The 20,715-nt window shown below is 44.1% G+C and overlaps 1 protein-coding gene across 1 annotated transcript in view; it reads left to right on the plus strand.

Annotated features, from left to right (window-relative positions):
- Positions 1-19,350, plus strand: part of Casc3 (CASC3 exon junction complex subunit) — a 23,688-nt gene extending 4,338 nt beyond the window's left edge. The window contains exons 4-14 of the mRNA XM_021178442.1: positions 7,447-7,599; positions 7,692-7,843; positions 8,015-8,191; positions 8,356-9,035; positions 13,140-13,204; positions 14,130-14,244; positions 14,654-14,752; positions 15,002-15,216; positions 16,918-17,040; positions 17,173-17,238; positions 17,852-19,350. Of these exons, the coding sequence (XP_021034101.1) occupies positions 7,447-7,599; positions 7,692-7,843; positions 8,015-8,191; positions 8,356-9,035; positions 13,140-13,204; positions 14,130-14,244; positions 14,654-14,752; positions 15,002-15,216; positions 16,918-17,040; positions 17,173-17,196 (1,803 nt within the window). The 3' untranslated portion in view covers positions 17,197-17,238; positions 17,852-19,350. The remainder of the gene's footprint in view (positions 1-7,446; positions 7,600-7,691; positions 7,844-8,014; positions 8,192-8,355; positions 9,036-13,139; positions 13,205-14,129; positions 14,245-14,653; positions 14,753-15,001; positions 15,217-16,917; positions 17,041-17,172; positions 17,239-17,851) is intronic.
- Positions 19,351-20,715: the final 1,365 nt, after the last annotated feature.

The raw sequence follows: 20,715 nt of genomic DNA on the forward strand, positions 1-20,715 counted from the left end.
ACTCTTTCAGATTGTAAATAAGCACTTCTAGTTTCGCGGCAACCTCGCCTGCTCTCAGCAGTCGGGTTGGTTGCTTCAGGGGTTTCCTGTTCTTGGCTCCATTTACATCTCTGCTTTCTCCTAAACCAGAGTTTAGCACTGTGCACCCCCTGTGGCTGTTGGTGCTTTTGTTTATATAGTTAGAGTTGGAAGTTTAAGATACACTTTATTAACATAATTTTGTTAAAAATGTCAGTTTGGGGTTTGCTGTCCAGAACCTGTCGTTCCATGTAGAGATTTAAAGAGAAATATGTTGCTGAAGTCAGATATGGCAGTCCTCATCTGTAATCTCAGATACTTAAGAGGTCGAGGCAGGAGGATGATAGAGGCCAGCCAAGCAACGTAGAATGATCTTGTTTCAGATTCTTTTTTTTTTTTTCTTTCTTCCTTTTTTTTCTTTGAGACAGGATCTCACTGTGTATACTGGCTGGCACCTAGTACTTGCTTTGTAGATCAAATTGTCCCTGAACTCACAGACATCCACCTGCCTCTGCCTTAGCATCCTTCCACACTAGAATTCAGAATAAAAATTTGAAAAAACAGTTGGGGTTGTAGCTCAGTGGTAGAATGCTCAGTACTTACAAGGCTCTGGGTTTACTCACCAGTATTACAAAACAGCCAAAAAGACTCCTCAGACTTACAAGGCTCTGGGTTTACTCACCAGCATTACAAAACAGCCAAAAAGACTCCTCAGAATCTCCCAAGAAACATTTTTTTGTATGTATGGGTTTTTTTTGTTTTTTTGTTTGTTGTTTTTTTGTGTGTGTGTGTATGGTTTTTTGAGACAGGGTTTCTCTGTATAGCTCTGGCTTCCTGGAACTCACTTTGTAGACCAGGCTGGCCTGGAACTCAGAAATCCGCCTGCCTCTGCCTCCCGAGTACTGGGATTAAAGGTGTGCACCACCATGCCTGGCTTCTAAGAAACATTTTTAAAAAGATATTATTAAGTCCAGACATGGTGGTGCACACCTTTAATCCCAGCACTTAGAAGGCAGAGATACAAGATAAAGGTGGATCTCTTGAGTTTGAGGTTACCCTGGTCTACACAGCTAGTTCCAGGACAGCCACAGTTTATATATACATTTTGGACAAGACAAACAAAAATAAATGAATAAAGAAAATACAAAAAAGGGCAGGGAATGTAGCTCAGTATGAGTAGGGGTACTTGCCTAGCACATGAGAGTCTGTGGGTATAACTCAGTACTGAGTATAAGAAAAGAAAATTTTGACTATGAAACAAAAACTAAGTCAAAAGGTGATTTGGACCAGGAGGTGCACACCATTAATCCCAGAACTCAGTGTATGCACCAGGCTGGCCTTAAACTTAGTTCTGCCTCCCAAGTGCTGGGATTAAAGGTAGTTGCCACCATCCCCTCTTTAGAAAAACCTGTTTTAACTAGTAAATACTTAGAGGTGAGATGGAAAGGTATATACAAAGACAGTTCTTTGTTTCTACTTTATAAGATAGGAGAAAAGCTTTCTGCTTTAAGAAGTAGAGTTTGTCAGGATTCAAGAACAAGGATTCACCAGAGGCTTATACTAAGTAAGGTTCAAGAGAGCCACTGAAACCAGGTGGTGTGAGTGGGTCAGATTCCTTACATTGAGGCCCTGGAAGACCAGTGCTTGATGCTGCAAAGGCGAGGCCTCAGTTGTTGTAGAGACCCCAGTATATTGGAGATGTCAGGAAATTGAGGCATTAACTGAGAAAAACTGCAGAAATCTTTTTTTTTTTCAAGACAGGGTTTCTCTGTGTAGCCCCGGCTGTCCTGGAACTCACTCTATAGATTAGGCTGTCCTTGAACTCAGAAATCCACCTGCCCATGCCTCCCAAGTGCTGGTATTAAAGGTGTTCGCCACCGCTGCCGGGCTAAACTGCAGAATTCTTGGCCATAATCAAAACTATTCTGTCTTTGGGTTACTATTGCTGTGATGAAACACCATGACCAAAAGCAACTTGGAGAGGAAAGGGTTTGTTTTGCTCACATATCCCCAGTCATTGAGGAAAGCTAGGCAGGAACCCAAGCCTGGCAGGAACCCAGGGGTGGGAGCTGATGTAGAGGCCATGAGGGGCACTGCTTACAGGCTTGTTTAACTTTCTTTCCTATGGAACCCAGGACCACCAGTTCAGTGATGGTACCACCTACAATGGACTAGGCCCTCCCCCATTGGTCACTAATTAAGAAAATGCCTTATGGCCTACCTACAACCAATCTTATGGATGTATTTTCTCAATTGAGGTTCCCTTTTCTCAGATTATTGCAAGTTGACATAAAACTAGCCAGCACATCTCCCCTCAAATGAAAGCCTAGGACTAGATGGATTCACTGATGAATTCTTTCAAACTTTTAAGGAAGATTTGCCAATCCTTCTTAGATTATTCCATAAATAGAAATAGAAGGAACACTGACCAATTGAATCTGTTGAAGCCAGTATAATCCTGGTATCAGAACCAGGTAAAGACATAATTAAAAACAACAGATCATTTTCTCAGATGAATATACATGCAGAAAATCTCAGCAAACCAAATTCAGGAACACATGAAGATTATACATCATAACCAAGTGCCTTCATCCCAGCAGTGCAAGTTTGGTGGGACATGGGTAAATTAAAGAATATAATATACCATATAAATAAGCTGAAGGACAGTGAATTCTCAAAGAAGTTGGGAAAAGTATCTCGTTCATAGTAGAATTGTTGGCCAGATTTATGTCTTGTTTCTCTTTTTTTTAGAGAAAGAGGCTTCTTACTGCTGTCTGTAAATAAGAAAGTGTCCTATGTCATCATATACTATTGCAGTCTATAGAAAAGGGAAGTGAACTGAAGGCTGGCAACACTTGAAGAAAATCAGAAGTAGAGTCAGTCCAGAATGGAAGTGTCTGGAGGCTAGAAAAGGGCATAGAGTCTGTGGAGCTAAAGTCACAGATGGTCATGAGCCACCAAAGTCGGGGCCAAGAACTCTAAGCTGAACTAGAGCTCTCTCCACCTAGGCTCTGTCTGAGCAGTATATAGGCATGGAAGTCTTCTTTCACAGAGTTGCAGATGGAGCCAGACTTCGTGTTTACACCTCCATAGCCATGACTTTCTCAAGAGACTTGTGGGTACTGAGAAGACAGATTCTAGAGTACTTGTTCTGGCTGTGAGTTAGTCAGACCTGCTGAAGAAAATATGCTTTATTCTCTAGTATATTAGTAATAAACACATTCTTTAAGATATGGGGCTGGAGAGATGGCTCAGAGAGATGGCGTAAGAGCACTGGCTGATCTCTTTCAGAGGTCCTGAGTTCAATTCCCAGCAACCACATGGTGGCTCACAACCATCTGTCATGGGATCTGATGCCCTCTTCTGCTGTGTCTGAAGACAGCAACAGTGTACTCATATCCATAAAATAATTTTTTTTAAAAAAGATGGGGCTGGAGAGATGGCTCAGTGGTTAAGAGCATTTGCTGCTCTTCCAGAGAACCTGAGTTCACCTCACAGTCCTAGCACCCACTGTGGGTGACTTGTAACACCTGTAACTTTAGCTCCATGGGCTCTCACCCTTTTCAGCCTCCAGAACCTTGCACACCTATCTTTGACATTTATTATTGTGGGTGGGTAGGATGTATAACAGGCTTTGAGTCTGTTTTGGAGTCTTCTGAACACTACACTGTTCTGTTTTGCCCAGTAAACAAAATTAGTTTATTCCTTTGTGTTTGTGTATAAAATTGGATTTTACTTTATAGTCTTGGTTGGCCTAGAATTTACTATGTATAGACATAGTTAGCTTCAGATTCACATATGTGCCTGCTTCTGCCTCCCTAAACTGTAATCAGAGGTGTGTATCATTATCCCCAGCAAAAATAGTTCCTCAATAAGAATGTACGAGTTTCCTCATTGACATTCTATCACAGCTAACGTGAATGCTGTATAAAACAAAGTTCCCTCATTCATAGTGCTATTTGGAACAGTTAGGCGTTTTTTGTGCCTATCCCTAGTTCCCAAATAATAAGCTTATTAATGAGTTAATGCCTAGACCTTAAGTTATACTTGTTCCTAAATAGCTCGTAACTTATTTCATTTATACTAATGTAAGTTCTGCCACATGGCTGGCTACCTCTCTTCAGTTTTGTATATCCAACTCCCTCTGTGTCTAGGTGGGATCCCCCCCCCCCCTTCCTGAGGTTTTTTCCTCTGCCACATGTCCCATCTTAATATTTATCCTGCTTTCTGCTATATAGGCCATGGAGTTTCTATTGTAACCAATCAGAAGGTGCCTTGGGCAGGCAAGGAAGGACAGAGACACATGCTCTGTTCTTTTCAAGGTCCTGAGTTCAATTCCCAGCAACCACATGGTGGCGCACAGCCATCTGCAATGGGATCTGATGCCCACTGTGTGTCTGAAGACAGCGGCAGTGTACTCCTATACATAAAATAAATAAATAAATAAATCTATTAAAAAAAATACTACAGCCACGTAGTGGTACGCTTTTAATCCCAGTACTCAGGAGGCAGCAGCAGGCGTTTCTCTGTGAGTTCCAGGCCAGCCTGATCTACAAAGCTAGTTCCAGACAGCCAGGGCTACTCAGAGAAACTGCCATGAAAAAAAAACCAAAAACAATTGCTGTCTTTGTAGAAGACCCCGGTTCTGTTCCCAGCACCCCCACCCACATGGCGACTCACAGCCACCTGTGACTGCAGGTCCCCGGGACCTGAAGCCTCGAATAGCCTCAGGGGTCTGCTTGCATGTGGTGCACTAACGTACGTTCAGGTGTGCACAGACACGTACAGAAGAAAAACAAAGAATTGTCTTGTTTGTTTTTTTTTTGTTTTTGTTTTTTCGAGACAGTTTCTCTGTGTAGCCCTGGCTTTCAAGTGGAAAGATTTAATATTCTTTGTCTGGATCATTCAAACTTGAATTGTTAAAGAAAAGATAAAAGTCAGATGTGGTGACTCATGCATTTAATCCCAGCACCAGGAGGCAGAGCCATGTTTGAAGCAACCTGGACTACTTAGCAAGTTCCAGAACAGTCAAGACTACATGGCAAGACCTTTTTCTAAGGGGGAAAAAAGAGGGGGGCAGGGGAGGTGATGGTTCAGAGAGAAAGAGTATTCATACATTGGCTGTTGTCATTTCTACAGCAGGTTGTTCTCTTAAGATTTTCCAGATAAAAAAATATCATAATTTTATCATGTTACTGTAGATAGTGTTATTTTCTCTAGGAATCTCGTGCTGTAGAAATTCAGTACTCAGCCAGGCAGTGGTAGGCATGCCTTTAATCCCAGCACTTGGGAGGCAGAGGCAGGCAGATTTCTGAGTTGGAGGCCAGCCTGGTCTACAAAGTGAGTTCCAGGACAGGGCTACAGAGTGAAACCCTGTCTTGAAAAACAAAAAACAAAACAAAAAAGGAAATTCAGTATTCATGTCATGACATAAAAAATACCGTCTTAGAAGCTGAATGTGGTAGTGCGTGCCTTTAATTCTAACACTTGGGAGGCAGAGGCAAGCAATCTCTCGTGTGCTCCAGGCCACTCTCGTCTACAGAACAAATTTAAACAAGCCAGGGCTACACAGTGGGACTCTGTTTCCAAAACAACAACAAATGTGTGTGCTCTGGGCCTGTAGTACATATAATATAGTGGTTAGTGCTTGTCTTGCCTGTGTGAGACCCTGAGTTTGAGCTATACATTGGGGGTGGGGGAGATGAGAAAATTATGGGGCTCGGACTGTAGCTCAGCGGTATAATAAATATACCCTGGGTTCAACCCTAGTGGATAAGAGTACTTACCGTGAGGACTGTCAGCCTGAGTTTAGTTTCTGAAACCCATATGTGGAAGGAGAGCATTGACTCCTAAATTGTCCTCCGACCTCCACACGAGTCAAGGAAAACTTGTGTTTTCCTTGTGTTTTCTCAGTCTGGTTATAGAATCCTGAGAGTTTGAAATCCTAGATTCAAAGGAGCTCTGTAGTTTTTTGGTTGTTTTTCCTTTTTAAGTTGAAGTAGGATCTCAATTTGATACCCAGGCTAGCATTGAACTCAAGCTTCCAGCCTCAGCTTCCTGAATTGCTGGGATTATAGGTGTGTGCCACCTCACTGAAGCCACATAATCAGGAAGATTATAATTTCTCCTCTAAGGCAATATTAAAAACAACTGCTTATGGTGTGTGTGTGTATGTGCATGTGTGTGTGTGTGTGAGTGCGAGTGCCATGACATTCGTGTGAAAGTTAGAGGAGTGGGAGTAGCTTTTCTCCTTGTACTGTGTGGTTCTGTGGCTCAGACTCCAGTCCTTAGGCTCAGCAGCTACTGCAGTTACTCACTTACTGAGCCATTCGTCAGTCTCCTAGAACATTCTGAAATGGGAAAACTCAATTATGCCAGAGTAGTATTATATTAAACGTTACATGTTTTTAGATTTGTGGAAAGGGAAAGAAAGGCTCTATAAAGGCTAGTCTTCCAGTCCCTTGTTCCTTTCCTGACTATCACTGTTAAAAAGTCCTTACCTGTGTATTCAAGAACTATCTATAAAGACATGTGCTTATTTCGTGTGTGTGTGTGTGTGTGTGTGTGTGTGTGTGTTTTGGGGGGTAGTTTTATAGTGCCCTGTTCTCTAGAAATTTGTTAGGAACATTGGCTTTGGGTTAAATAGACATGTTGCCTTGCCATGCTAGGCAGGTACCCTACCACAGAGTTAATTAGCCCTGCCTTTGTTATGCTTGTTTTATTTTCTATTTAGTTTGTGTAGAGGCCGGAGGACAAGCTCTGGTGTCATTTTTTTTTTATTTTTTATTTTTTTGGTTTTTTCGAGACAGGGTTTCTCTGTGTAGCCTGTAGCCCTGGCTGTCCTGGAACTCACTCTGTAGACCAGGCTGGCCTCGAACTCAGAAATCCGCCTACCTCTGCCTCCCGAGTGCTGGGATTAAAGGCGTGTGCCACCACGCCCGGCGTCATTTTTTTTAGGAGCCATCCACTTTGTTTTTTGAGGCAGGGTCTCTCATGAGAACCAGAGGCTCCTCGGTTGAGGTAAGTTAGCCAGCCAACAAGACTCAAGACTCTCTCTGAGTCTCTGGAGCGCTAGGATTTCGAGTGTGCCACCATGCCTGGCTTGTACATGAGTGCTAGACCTAGGTCCTCGTGGTTTTGTGACAAGCACTTTATCAACTGCGCTATCTCCTCAGCCTGTGGTTTTTGGTTTTATGAGGCAGTATTTCATATAGCACAGGTTGGCCTCACTTAATATGTATCTGAAAATGACCTTGTATACCGTTACCTCCCAGTGCTGGAATTATAAGCATGAGCCACCATACTTGCTGTGCTTGTTTTTAATTCTAACACTGTAGTGAAGTCTGTCAGGAAATGTTTCTCAAAAGAATGGAAAGTAAAAATTTACTATTCAGATCTTACCTCTAATTAACAAGGACACCTTTTCAGGGTGAAGAAGACTACAGTGAAGAGGAGAATTCCAAGGTGGAGCTGAAATCAGAAGCTAACGATGCTGCTGATTCCTCTGCAAAAGAGAAGGGAGAGGAAAAGCCTGAGTCTAAAGGCACAGTGACTGGGGAGAGGCAGAGCGGAGATGGGCAGGTCAGTACACGGCCCAGCCCTCCCCTTGCAGGGTGGCACAGGGCCTCTCAGCTCCGTGGCCGTGGGAGAGTAAGGAGGCCCTTACCTTCCAGGAGAGCACAGAGCCTGTGGAGAACAAAGCGGGGAAGAAAGGCCCTAAGCATTTGGATGACGATGAGGATCGGAAAAACCCAGCCTACATCCCCAGGAAAGGGCTCTTCTTTGAGCATGATCTTCGAGGACAGACTCAGGAAGAGGAAGTCCGGTAACAGCCATTTTTGCTTTCCTGCTGCTGACTACTGTGCTTAGTGCTTTGGTCATTACATCTCTACCTCTTTAATCTGTGCCTCCTGAGATAGGAAGATTTTATAGGCTACATTTTAGTAGACAGATAATTTCTAATTGTCTCAAGATACCTCTGCTTGGTTTGGTCCAGACCCAAGGGACGGCAGCGAAAGCTATGGAAAGATGAGGGTCGCTGGGAGCATGATAAGTTCCGTGAGGATGAACAGGCCCCGAAATCTCGACAGGAGCTAATTGCACTTTATGGCTATGACATTCGGTCTGCTCACAATCCTGATGACATCAAACCCAGAAGAATCCGGAAACCTCGGTAGGAAGATTCAGGAGTCTGGTTTCTAATCTTTTAAGTGACTGACTGTGGGGTTTGGAACATCTCCCTGACTGCTTTGGTGGTGGTGGGAGTGGTGGTGGTTGTTTGTTGGTGGGGGTCTCTTTTTTGTTTGTTTGTTTTCCTTAACCGTTTTACTGTTTCAGATTTGGAAGTTCCCCACAAAGAGATCCAAACTGGATTGGTGATCGATCAAGCAAATCCCATCGCCACCAGGGTCCTGGGGGCAATCTACCACCTAGGACATTTATTAACAGGAATGCGGCAGGTACTGGCCGCATGTCTGCATCCAGGAATTACTCTCGATCTGGGGGCTTCAAGGAAGGCCGCACTAGTTTCAGGCCTGTGGAGGTTGCTGGGCAGCATGGTGGCCGGTCTGCTGAGACTCTGAAGCATGAAGCTAGTTACCGTTCACGGCGTCTAGAGCAGACTCCTGTAAGGGATCCATCTCCAGAGCCAGATGCTCCATTGCTTGGAAGTCCTGAGAAAGAAGAGGTGGCCTCAGAGACGCCAGCTGCTGTACCTGATATCACCCCACCAGCTCCTGACAGGCCCATTGAGAAGAAGTCCTATTCCCGGGCAAGAAGGACCAGGACCAAAGTAGGGGATGCAGTCAAAGCTGCTGAGGAGGTTCCTCCTCCATCTGAAGGGCTCGCTTCAACAGCCACAGTCCCAGAAACGACTCCAGCTGCTAAGACTGGGAACTGGGAGGCTCCAGTAGACTCTACCACAGGTGGACTTGAGCAAGATGTGGCGCAGCTAAACATAGCAGAACAAAGTTGGAGTCCAGGCCAGCCTTCATTCTTGCAGCCACGGGAACTTCGTGGTAAGGCATTCAGGGCGAGGGACTAGATCTTACTATGTCACTGGGACTTAACCTCTCAGAGATGCCCTGTGTAACAGAGAGCTCCTTACTCCTTAACAGGACAGACAGGGTAGATTCCTAGGTTTGTCTACTTGTTTTCAGAGCTATTTCTGTGATCCCCAAGCCTGTCTAGCTGCTTATGCACACTGCTAACTGTCAATGCTTGGCTCTTTTGTATTGGTGAATTTCCTCTTCTCTGCACAAAAAGGATAGAGGATAGCATCTTCAGACTGTCTGCGCCAGTAGTTAAATGTTTGAAGGCAGAAACATATTTGAATCTGGATATTTTGTTCTAAAAGGAAATCCTAATATCTTTTCTTCTAGAGACAGACTTCTTATTGGAACTATGTATATTACTGGTGCTTTCTAGGATGTTTTGAAATGTGGCTAGAAGGAAGAATTGACCTTCTAATTAACTAACTTTATAAAATCATGTAGGGTGGTAGTGCCACATAGCTTTAATTTCAGCACTGGAGAGGCAGAGACAAATAGATCTCTGTATTCAAGACCAGGATGGTCTACAGATTGAGTTCCAGGACAGCTAAGACTATACAGAGAAACCCTGTCTCAAAAAACAAAACAAAGCCGGGCATGGTGGCGCACGCCTTTAATCCCAGCACTTGGGAGGCAGAGGCAGGCGGATTTCTGAGTTCGAGGACAGCCGGTCTACAGAGTGAGTTCCAGGACAGGCAGAACTATACAGAGTAATCCTGTCTCGAAAAATCAAAACAAACAAAATAAAAGCACATGTAGCTAGCAGGTATCATTTAGTTTTTGAAAAGCCCTTTTTTGAAGTTTTATTTTTTATTTTTATTATTTATTTTAAAGATTTATTATTTAATACAGTATTCTGCCTGCATGTATGCCTGCAGGTCAGCAGAAGGCACCAGATCCCATTACAGATGGCTGTGAGCCACCATGTGGTTGCTGGGAACTGAACCCAAGACCTCTGGAAGAGCAGTCAGTGCTCCCAACCTCCAAGCCATCTCTCCAGCCCAATTTTTTTTTTCATGTATATTCATGTTTTGCCTGCATGTATGTCTCTGAAGGTCTCAGATCCCCTGAAAGTTAACAGGCAGTTATGAGCTGCCATGTGGGTTCTGTGATTTGAACTCTGTTCCTCTGGGAGAGCAGCCAGTGCTCTTAACGTCTGAGCCATCTCTCAAGCCTGAAATTTTATTTTTATATGTGTAGGAGTTTTTCCTACACCTGTGTCTGTGTACCGTGTGTGTGCAGAGCCCATAGAGGCCAGAAGGAGACATCAGACCCCTCGGGAATAGAATCACAGATGTTTGAGTTGCCATCTGGGTGCTTATTATTTATTTCCTTTGGCTTTTGCGATTGCAATTAGATCATTTTTCCATTCCCTTTCCTCCTTCCAAACCCTTTCACATACTCTTCCTTGCTTTCTTTGAAGTTCATGGCTTTTCATTAACTGTTTTATTAATTGTTATATGCATGTGTTTATATACATTTATATTCTTAAATACATAATTATTCACGTTTCTCAGTCTGTATAGTGTTACCTGTGCGTATGTTTTCAGGACTGGCACTCTTGGGTACTGGATAACCTGGTGATGTGCTCTTCCTGAGGAAGGCGCTCCTGCTCTCAGCTTTCTTTCCTTAGCTGTCAGTAGGTCTTTTTATAGGGTTAAGGCCTGCCTGATAAGTTTTTCTGCTCTCCACTTTGGCATGTCTTGTTGTCCTTGTTCAGCTAGTGTTTGGGAGAATTCATGGGTGTAGATTCTCATGGTACTAGGAGACACGTAAAATCCTTCCCCCTCCTCTTCCTCAGTGATCCCCGAGCCTTCGGTTGAAGAGTTGTTTTCTGGGTGTGTCTGTCGGTACTGAGTTCTAAAACTGTATGCTGACTGGTTGTGATGTGGTTTTCTGTAATGGTCTCATCTGCTGCAAAGCCAAGTTTCCTTGATGGGAGGTCAAGACTACATTGATCTGTGGTATAAGGACAAATATGTAGAATGTAGTTAGGGATTGTGCTGGTTTAGTAAAAAGGTGGTTGTAGATTCTCCTTCAAGATGCATGACTTTGCCCGGGCAGTGGTGGCGCGCGCCTTTAATCCCAGCACTTGAGAGGCAGAGGCAGGCGGATTTCTTAGTTCGAGGCCAGCCTGGTCTACAAAGTAAGTTCCAGGACAGCCAGGGCTACACAGAGAAACCCTGTCTTGAAAAACCAAAAAAAAAAAAAAAAAAAAGATAGATGACTTCACTACCTTGAATAGTGGGCTAGATTTCCCTCTTATTGAGTGGTTCTTAAGTCCAATCAGTGAGTTCTACACCCGTGGTTTATCTGTGCGGTGCTGGTCCGTCTTCTTCAGAAGCTTGTGTGGTGCTTGCTGGTACCATGAAAGCTCGTTGTCAGAAAACAGACTTTCAGCTCAGGAATCTGTGGGCTGGTGCAGGTGATTTTTGAGTACCAGAAATTGGTGTAAACTATTAGTGCTAGAGTTAGTTGATCTCTGAACAGAGAAGTAAACTTTTCATACTGATACTTTTCCAATATATTTGGGAGACTGTCTATAAAACATTTTTTAAACTAAAACCAATTATTTTATTTATTTTGTTGTTGTTGTTTTGTTTTGTTTTTTCCAAGACAGGGTTTCTCTGTATAGCCCTGGCTATCCTGGAACTCACTCTGTAGACCAAGCTGGCCTCGAACTCAGAAATCCACCTGCCTCTGCCTCCCAAGTGCTGGTATTAAAGGTGTGTGCCACCACTGCCCAGCCTACATCTTCATCTGAAGGCTACTAGTGGAAGACTGGCTTCCAGGCAGCTATGAGGAGGGTCTTATAGCCCACACCCACAGTGACACACCTACTCCAATAAGGCCACACCTACTCCAACAGCCACACCTTCTAATAGTGTCAATCCGTGGGCCCAGCATATACAAACCATCACAACACCTCTCCGACCTCTTTAAGCACATACATGGATACATATACACATAAGTAAACAAAGAAACAAACAAACAAACACATACATGGATATAAATAAATAAATAAACAATTTTATTTTAGGGGAATTTATTTACTTTTATGTATAGGAATATTTTTGCCTGCATGTATATTTGTGCACCACATATATGTCTGATGCTCTTGTTGGCCAGAAGAGGGGATAGAATTCCATAAAGCTAATATTAGTGGTGATTGTAAGCCGCCACCACCACCACATAGGTACTAGGAATCAAATCTGGTCCTTTGCAAGAGCCATGAGTGCTTTTAACCACTTAGCCATGTCTTAATTTTAAGTAATTTTTTTAAAGATTTATTTATTATTATACATAAATACACTGTACCTCTCTTCACACATGCTAGAAGAGGGCATCAGATCTCATTACAGGTGGTTGTGAGCCACCATGTGGTTGCTGGGATTTGAACTCAGGACCTTCAGAAGAGCAGTCAGTGCTCTTATCCTCTGAGCCATCTCACCTGCCCAATTTTAAGTAATTTTTATCCAGAGAGACTATAATCTAGTATCATTAGGAGACATTTAACATGCCAGCATGTTATAGTATGTTTAATAATATGCTACAGTTTCCCAAGGTTTCTGTATAGGGAAATACCTTTTTTAGTAGGAAAAAAATTTGCATTTGAGTTAATTTCTAGTCATTTTTTTAAGGGCTTTGTTGCTATCTAAAGATGTTCAAATTAACGGCAGATAGTTTAAAACATTTATTTATTTTGTGTCCTTATGTGCTTGGTATGTGCACACATGTACCTGAATAGATGTGTATACACTACATATGAGGGCATTGGATCACCTAGAACTTGAGTTCAGGGCCAGCCTGGACTACAGAGTGAGTTTCAGGAAAATGAAGGCTGCACAGAGACTTAACAAGTTAAGCAGATAGTTTTATTTTTATTTTTTTTTTTTCACTCTGTAGACCAAGCTGGCCTCGAACTCAGAAATCCGCCTGCCTCTGCCTCCCAAGTGCTAGGATTAAAGGTGTGCGCCACCACACCCAGCCACTTGGTATTTTCTTGATGGTACCTATGAATCCTGTTCACAGTTCTCTGTTCTCAACCAGTGACTTGTTGGTATATTACAGGTATGCCTAACCACATCCACATGGGAGCAGGACCTCCACCTCAGTTTAACCGGATGGAAGAAATGGTACAGAAGTGGGAAGAGGAGGACTGGGGCTGTGCACCTTGGTGGTAGAGAATACTTGAACTGTTGATTGGCCTCCAGTGCTATCAGAAGAAAGTGTTGAGTCTCACTGTTTAGCTCTGGCTGGCCTGGAGCTTTCTGTGTAAACTATGAGAGATCTCTCTGTCTCTGCCTCCCAACTGCAAATACTAGAGATGTGCACCACCATGCCCAGACCTCTGTTAATGTGGCAACACCATGACCAAAGCACTTATACAAGAAAGCACTTGGTTGGGTTTACAGTTCCAAGGGTTAGAGGCCATGGTGGCAGAGCAAAGAGACATGGCAGTGGGTACATCTGAGGGTTTACATCTTGATCCAAAAGTAGGAGGCTGAGATAGCACACCTAGAATGGCCCAGTCTTTTGAAACCACAAAGCCTGCCTGGGTGACGTAGCTCCTCATCTTTCCCAAACAGTCCTGCCAACTGGGGACCAGGTATTCAGATCTGGATCGTCCTCATTCAGATGGCCACATTCGTTCTCTGTTAAAGCCAAAATAATCTCTTTATTGTTAGAGATGGTCCCTTATCCTTTAATGCAGACTGGCCTGGAATTTTATATAGTTCAGGTTAGCTTCACACTCATAGTCCTCCTGCCTTTGATTCCCACGTTCTGAGATTACAGGATTAGGCTGCCGTGCCAGCCAATGTAAGTTCTTGATAGCAGTTTTTCTGTTGATTACTCTTGGGGTTTTGTTTTGTTTTAATTGGGACCTCAGAAGTGTAGAGTGTTTAGGTTCAAATGCTTTTGTTTTTCACCAATTTTTTTCAGTTCATTTTATGAATACTTATTAAATACTTCCATATACTAAATAGTACAACATAAAGCAGGTAGGACTTGATATGAGAATCACCCTTTTGGACTCTTAATCAGCTCTTTCTATTGCAGGGTGTCCAGAGCGGTCGAGCTAAGCGTTACTCATCCCAGCGGCAGAGACCTGTGCCCGAGCCCCCTGCTCCTCCTGTGCATATCAGTATCATGGAGGGACATTACTATGATCCATGTGAGTTTTTACTTAAAAATAAAGGGAATTAAGTGTCAAGCCTCCGGCTACACAGTGGTCATTCCACATTGTCTAGTTGCTATTTTCTTCATATGAGAAACTTAGAACCTTTTTTTTTTTTTTTTTTTTTTTTTTAAAGATTTTTTTTTTTATTATATGTAAGTACACTGTAGTTGTCTTCAGACACACCAGAAGAGGGCGTCAGATCTCATTTCAGGTTGTTGTGAGCCACCATGTGGTTGCTGGGATTTGAACTCTGGACCTTCGGAAGAGCAGTCGGGTGCTCTTACCCACTGAGCCATCTCACCAGCCCCGAGAAACTTAGAACCTTAAAGGTCTGTAGGACAGAAAGAGTTGCTGTTGTGGAATGAAGGGTCAGGGTTTGTAAGAATCTCCATATCTCTTACAGTGCAGTTCCAGGGACCAATCTATACTCATGGTGACAGCCCTGCCCCACTGCCTCCACAGGGCATGATTGTACAGCCAGAAATGCACCTCCCTCACCCAGGTAAGCTTGCATTCCTCTTCTGTGGTACAGTACACCAGGATTTGTGTTTGGACTCTACAAACGCTGCCTTTTCCATACTGTCATGCTGTCAGATGCTGACTGCCCTGGCTGCTTATGCAGCAAACTCCGTTTTAAGCCCTGTTCTAAGGACTACCCTCTAGCCTGGTGTGCTTTGGGGTCCAAGTTAAGCCATCTCAACGTAAAGAAGATGACCTCGTCTACAGTTTTTGTTTTCCCTTTTTTGCCCAGGTTTACATCCCCACCAGTCACCAGCACCTCTACCCAATCCGGGTCTCTACCCACCACCAGTGTCCATGTCCCCAGGACAGCCACCGCCCCAGCAACTGCTTGCTCCTACCTACTTTTCTGCTCCGGGTGTCATGAATTTTGGTAACCCCAATTACCCTTATGCTCCGGGAGCATTGCCTCCTCCTCCACCTCCTCATCTGTATCCTAACACACAGGTAAGATGCCTATGTTTCCTAGGTTTACATGCTTTACTCACTCAGGACTGTGGTAAGGGGAAATAGAATGTTAAAAGAATTGTCAGAGCATTTCAATGCCTCTGATTCTTCTTCGTGGCACTAGGATGCCCCTTGGTGGTCAAGAACTGGAACTACAGCTTATGTAATGTTTTGTCATTGCTTATTTTTAGAGTTGTTTCTTGTTTTTTGTTTTTGTTTTGACCCGGGGTATCTTATTGATAGCCCTCACTGGCCTGGAACTTGCTATATAGACAAGGCTGGCCTCAAATTCACAAATATTACCAGCTTGTGCCTCCTGAGTGCTGGAACTAAGGCGTATACCACCAAGCATGACCCTGTTTGGGTTTTTTTTGTTTTGTTTTAAGGTAGAATCTCACTGTAGCCCCTGTTTGGCCTAGAATATATGATCCTCAGCCTCTTGACTCAGAGATACTTGGGAAAGCCATGCTTAACTTTCTCTTCAGTTTCCTTAAGGATCAGTGTCTTGCATTATATCTTGGGGTGTCCCAATGTGTTACTTATTCAGCTGTGCTAAGGAATGTAGCCTTCCCCTGGACAGCATATCTTATCCCTTTCCTGAGGGCACTTGGTACCATCTGGCATCTAGAATGCCAAGACTGAGCTCAGCTTTTCTGTTGTCAGGCAATGCAATGATTGCAGAGTTGGACACTAAAGAATGAAACCAGGGACTGCCAGGTGGTTCAGTGGTTAGAGCACTTGCTGCTTTTGCAGAAGACCCAGGTTCAGTCCTATACCATGGTAGGCAGGCAGCTCACACTGACAGGAACTCCAGCTTGGGGGAATCTCATGATGTTTTTATGACCTCTTAGGCCACCACCATCACTCGCAAAGGCACTGTCATAGTTAAGATTACGATTGCTGTAAAAGAAGACTGGTGGTGTGACCAAAAGCAACTTGGGGAGGAAAGGGCTTATTTTGCTTAGGCTACTGTGTCACTGTTTATTATTGAAGGAAGTCAGGCCAGGAGCCTGGTGGCAGGAGGTAAGGCAAAGGCCATGGAGGAGTGCTGCTCTTCAAGACATGCTCAGCTAGTTTTCTTTTTCTCTTTTCTTGTTTGTTTGTTTGTTTGTTTGTTTGTTTTTACAATCAGGAAAAACGGTGACTGTGCAGTATTTGACAGAGAAAACACTGCTATTGGACAACTGGTGTTTTATTCAGATAGCACTTTTATTATACATGGTCCAAGAACATTCAAATAAGAACACAAAAAAAAGCCGGGCGGTGGTGGTGCACGCCTTTAATCCCAGCACTCGGGAGGCAGAGGCAGGCAGATTTCTGAGTTCGAGGCCAGCCTGGTCTACAAAGTGAGTTCCAGGACAGCCAGGGCTACACAGAGAAACCCTGTCTCAAAAAAACAAAAAAAAGATTGGTCTTTAAATGTAGCCAGCAATGCCAGGCTTACCAGTGATCTCTCTTTTTTTTTTTTTTTTTTTTTTTGAGACAGGGAGTCACTACGTAGAGCAAGCAATCAACACCTCTCCCCCAAACACACAGACACACACACACACACACACACACACACACACACAAAAGTATGTCTTAAAACTGGATGGTCTTTGGTGCTTTTTGTTTTTGCAGTTAGCTAACGTTTTCTGATTTTTCACAATTTGGGTTAATACTTAACTTTCTTTTTTCTTCTCCTGGCTTGCGGGGTCCTAGGCTCCATCACAGGTGTATGGAGGAGTGACTTACTATAACCCTGCCCAGCAGCAGGTGCAGCCCAAGCCCTCCCCACCCCGGAGGACTCCCCAGCCGGTCTCCATCAAGCCCCCCCCACCTGAGGTACGGCTTCTCCCACTCTCCTAGCATGTGGGCGCTGCTTTCTCCAGAGGGTCTGTCTTCTCTTCCCCTTCCGGTGTGTTTCTATGGAAGTGTGATGTGATATGATAACAGTTTCCAATTTTATTATTTCAGGTTGTAAGCAGGGGTTCCAGTTAATAAGAGTTTTCGAATATTTTAAGTATAACATCATGTGAAAAAGTAAGTACCCAGTGTGCTCTCAGTGTAAGTCATTAGCCTCACACTGAGGTGCTTCATAAAGCCACCTCATTAGTGCTATCTCAGCGAACTTGATTTATGACTGCTCTGGGCAGGATTGAAGCCATTCCTACCTTCAGATTTTCATTTGGGAAACTGCAGAATGAAAATACAGGAGCCCAATCTAAACTAGATTAAGGAAAGAAAAAATATGAGTTTAAGTTGTTAAAGCCAAAAAAGCCAGTTGTAAAGACTTTAGGAGAGAGTGACTCTGTGGCTGCCACGGGGCTCTGAGGGAGTGTGTGTTGGTTTAGAAGGTAAGGTCTCACTCTGAGCCTAAGCCAGACTCAAACTTTCCCTCTTCCTGCTCTTACCTCCCAGTGCTCAAATTACAGGTGTGGGCCACCACGCCTGACTCTGGGATATTTTTATTGCTGTTGTTTTGTGGTCATTAAAGCACATTATTTAGAAGCTTAGGGTGTAGCATGTTCATGGTCTTAGACTTGATCCTTGGCGCCAAATAAACCACATTATTTAGAAGTGGGCCTCTGAGAAGGCTTATATAAATACTCAGGTCCAACTGACACACCGTTCTTCTCTTTTTAACTCTCAATAGGACAGGAGAGGTGGGAACTCAGGAGAGAAGAGAAATACAGCTGGCTGTCTACTACTCAGAGGGCTTCAAAGGTGTGGGGTGGCCCTACAGCAGGCGGAGGATGAGGCCCTTCTCTGAGGACGGGTCTGCTGGAGAGAAAAGAAATAGGTGGCTGCCTTCCACCTCACTCCTCACTTGAGCTGCCTGGACTCGAGGAGCAGAGACTGGACAACCCAGGCGTCAGAAGCCTGTTTCTTACGTCTCCCCAGATTCAAGTGTCTTCTGCCCCCAAGGGAGTTCCTTCCTGCTTGTTTGTTTGAATGTTGATTGTTTTTTTAAAGCTTGATTTACCCTTCTTAAGTTAATGTTTTTAGTTTTTTCTCCTTTTCCCTGCCCTGCCCTAACTTTACATGAAACAAGTTCAGTTTAGTTTACCAGCCTTTCTGGGTTCCCTTTTGACTCCCCTGTTAACCCCACATAATTGAGAATGTTTTGACCAAGTGTAAAAATAGCTGGCCTTTTCCTTGTGATTGGTCTTTATTAGTTTTTTTAATGCCTCTAACCCTGTGGAAGCTGTCTGCACGCAGTATCCCACTGTAGAGGAGAGCTCAGAGTCGGGGAGAAGGAGCCCTTGTTTGGGGTACAGGTTTTATAAATCTGAGCCTTCAACAGTACCTCTCTTCTAATGGGCTTCAGTCCTCCACTGAGGCAGAATCTCTGCTGTGGGGAGAGAGAACAAACTGGATGCTATTGTGAGACGGGAGGGTGGCCTGAGACCCTCTGCACAGTTATGGGAATGTGCCGCTGAGTCCTCAGGGCTGTCTTGGAGGTAAGTGGAATTAGTGGGCCCTGCTTCTTTTCTTTGTAGCCTTCCTGCTACATCCCCTCCCAGTTGTGGACCAATGCATCTCTAGAGACAGATACTATGCAGCCATCTGTCTGCCTTGTCTTTTGCAGTACTTCTTTATGCCTTCCCTGCTACAAGTGTTTTAGATGTTATTACTGTACTTACCCCAAATTCTGCTCTTGTACTTGCAAACTGAAGGTAACTATACCTAGACTTAAATCCTAAGGAAGCAGGTTACCTTCTGGGCAAAGGCTGTACCACACTACATCCCCGTGCCCCTGTGGAAGTCTGTTACTGCAGCACTGTGCCTGCCAGAGTTCCCACAGCAATGTCCTTGTTTTTATTCTTCCCTCCTACAGCTGGCCTAACCACTCTTGAGTCGGGGTGGGGGTAACCCTCGAGGAGGAGGTAACTAAGAGGCTCTTCCAGGGGTAGCTGGTGGGTGTGCTTTTCATAGGCTTCCCTTTGCCTTAAACCTGAAGATGTCTCCTCAAGCCTGTGGGCAGCATGCCCAGATTCCCAGACTAAGACACTGTGACAGTTGTCTGTCGGTCCACTGTGTTTAGTTGCAAAGATTTCACCATGTGTGTTGTTTTTGTTACTGTCTTAAAGGGTGCACATTTGTGATCAGCATTGTGACTTGGAGATAATAAAATTTAGACTGTAGACTTGACTCTGTGGCCAGTTATTGTGTGTCTTGATTTGGGAGGGAAGGAAGACTCTTAATTTCACTGCAGAATTAGTCATAATCTGAGCCAGACTGGTAAAATGGAAGAGCAGACAGGTAAGGAGCCCCCTTGAGGCCCAAAGCTTGAAACCAACAGTTTCTTGTCCTCTGTTTGTTTGTTTGTTTTTCACACCAGGGCTCATGTAGCTCAGGCTGACCTCTCAACTCCCCTTCACCTGAGGCTTAGTTTCCCACGTGCTAGGATCCCAGCTGTGCATGGCCACATAACAATTTTTGACTTGTTTGTTTGTTCTGTATGTTGTTGTTTTTGTTTTGAGACCCTGTCTCACTGTGTATGTACCACGATGCCCAGCTGTAAATATCTGTCTTTTATTGGAAAGTAAAGATGGGACTAAAATACCAAGGCCCACAACCTGAAGGACAGCTACCAGACTGCCTACCCTGAACTGGAAGGACGAGGAAAACTGAGACCTTCAACTGGTTCATGCTGCCTTATAGTTGAGACTCTGGAGCACACACAGAGTAATTCCCAGTTTTGAATTAACTTTCCTTGGGTGGAAGTTTACAGTTATACAAAGGCCACTCGGTGTGGACGACCCGTGGGTATTGTGGTGCTAGAAACATTTGTTCTTTGTTTCACAAAGCTTTACCTTGGTGGTGTGGGAATGCCCACAAGTTGGGACATCTTCCCTCTGTCCCCCAAGGTGATGGATAACTATAGACATGGTCTCCCTGGTTGTTCATGCAAAAAATGTCAGCCAACCCTCTGGGTAGGTTACTGGCAGGAGAAAGGAATGTTGGGGTGCCTTCTCACCCCTGCCTCTTCCCCAGTCCTGCTGTTAGATCCCATTGCTCTCTCTGTTGCCCTGGTAACTAGCTCAGCAAGAAGAAACTCAAGCTCAGCAAAGCCCTCCGCTTCTCTCTGCCCTCCCAGCCTGCTTCTCAGTGGGCAGAGATAATGGGAGTTTAAGGGACAGATAGATACTGCCTTAGGTAGCCCTGTCCAATACCTTTGTAGAAGCCCATGGGTTGGACTGACTCAGTTAAGCTTGTTGGCCTCCATTTCCACTGTTAAGTAATTGAATACCACCCTACCTTTCTCTTCAGTTTTCTCATGGTAATGTAGATGCCCTATCAGTTTCCCCGCTGTGGGTCAGTCCCTGGACCTACCTGTAGGTGACTCAAAACATCAAGGATTTGCAATTGCCAGATCTTACAGCTGCAGTTGACCTAGAGCAGTGATTTCCAACACTGGCTGTTTTAATCACCTGGGGAGCTTTCTAAACTAAGAGACCTTGGGCCTGCCACCACAGGATTCCATAATGGATCTAGGGTGTGACCCGGACATCA

This window comes from Mus caroli, chromosome 11 (genome assembly GCF_900094665.2).
Source record: "Mus caroli chromosome 11, CAROLI_EIJ_v1.1, whole genome shotgun sequence".
In the NCBI taxonomy this organism is placed as follows: domain Eukaryota; kingdom Metazoa; phylum Chordata; class Mammalia; order Rodentia; family Muridae; genus Mus; species Mus caroli.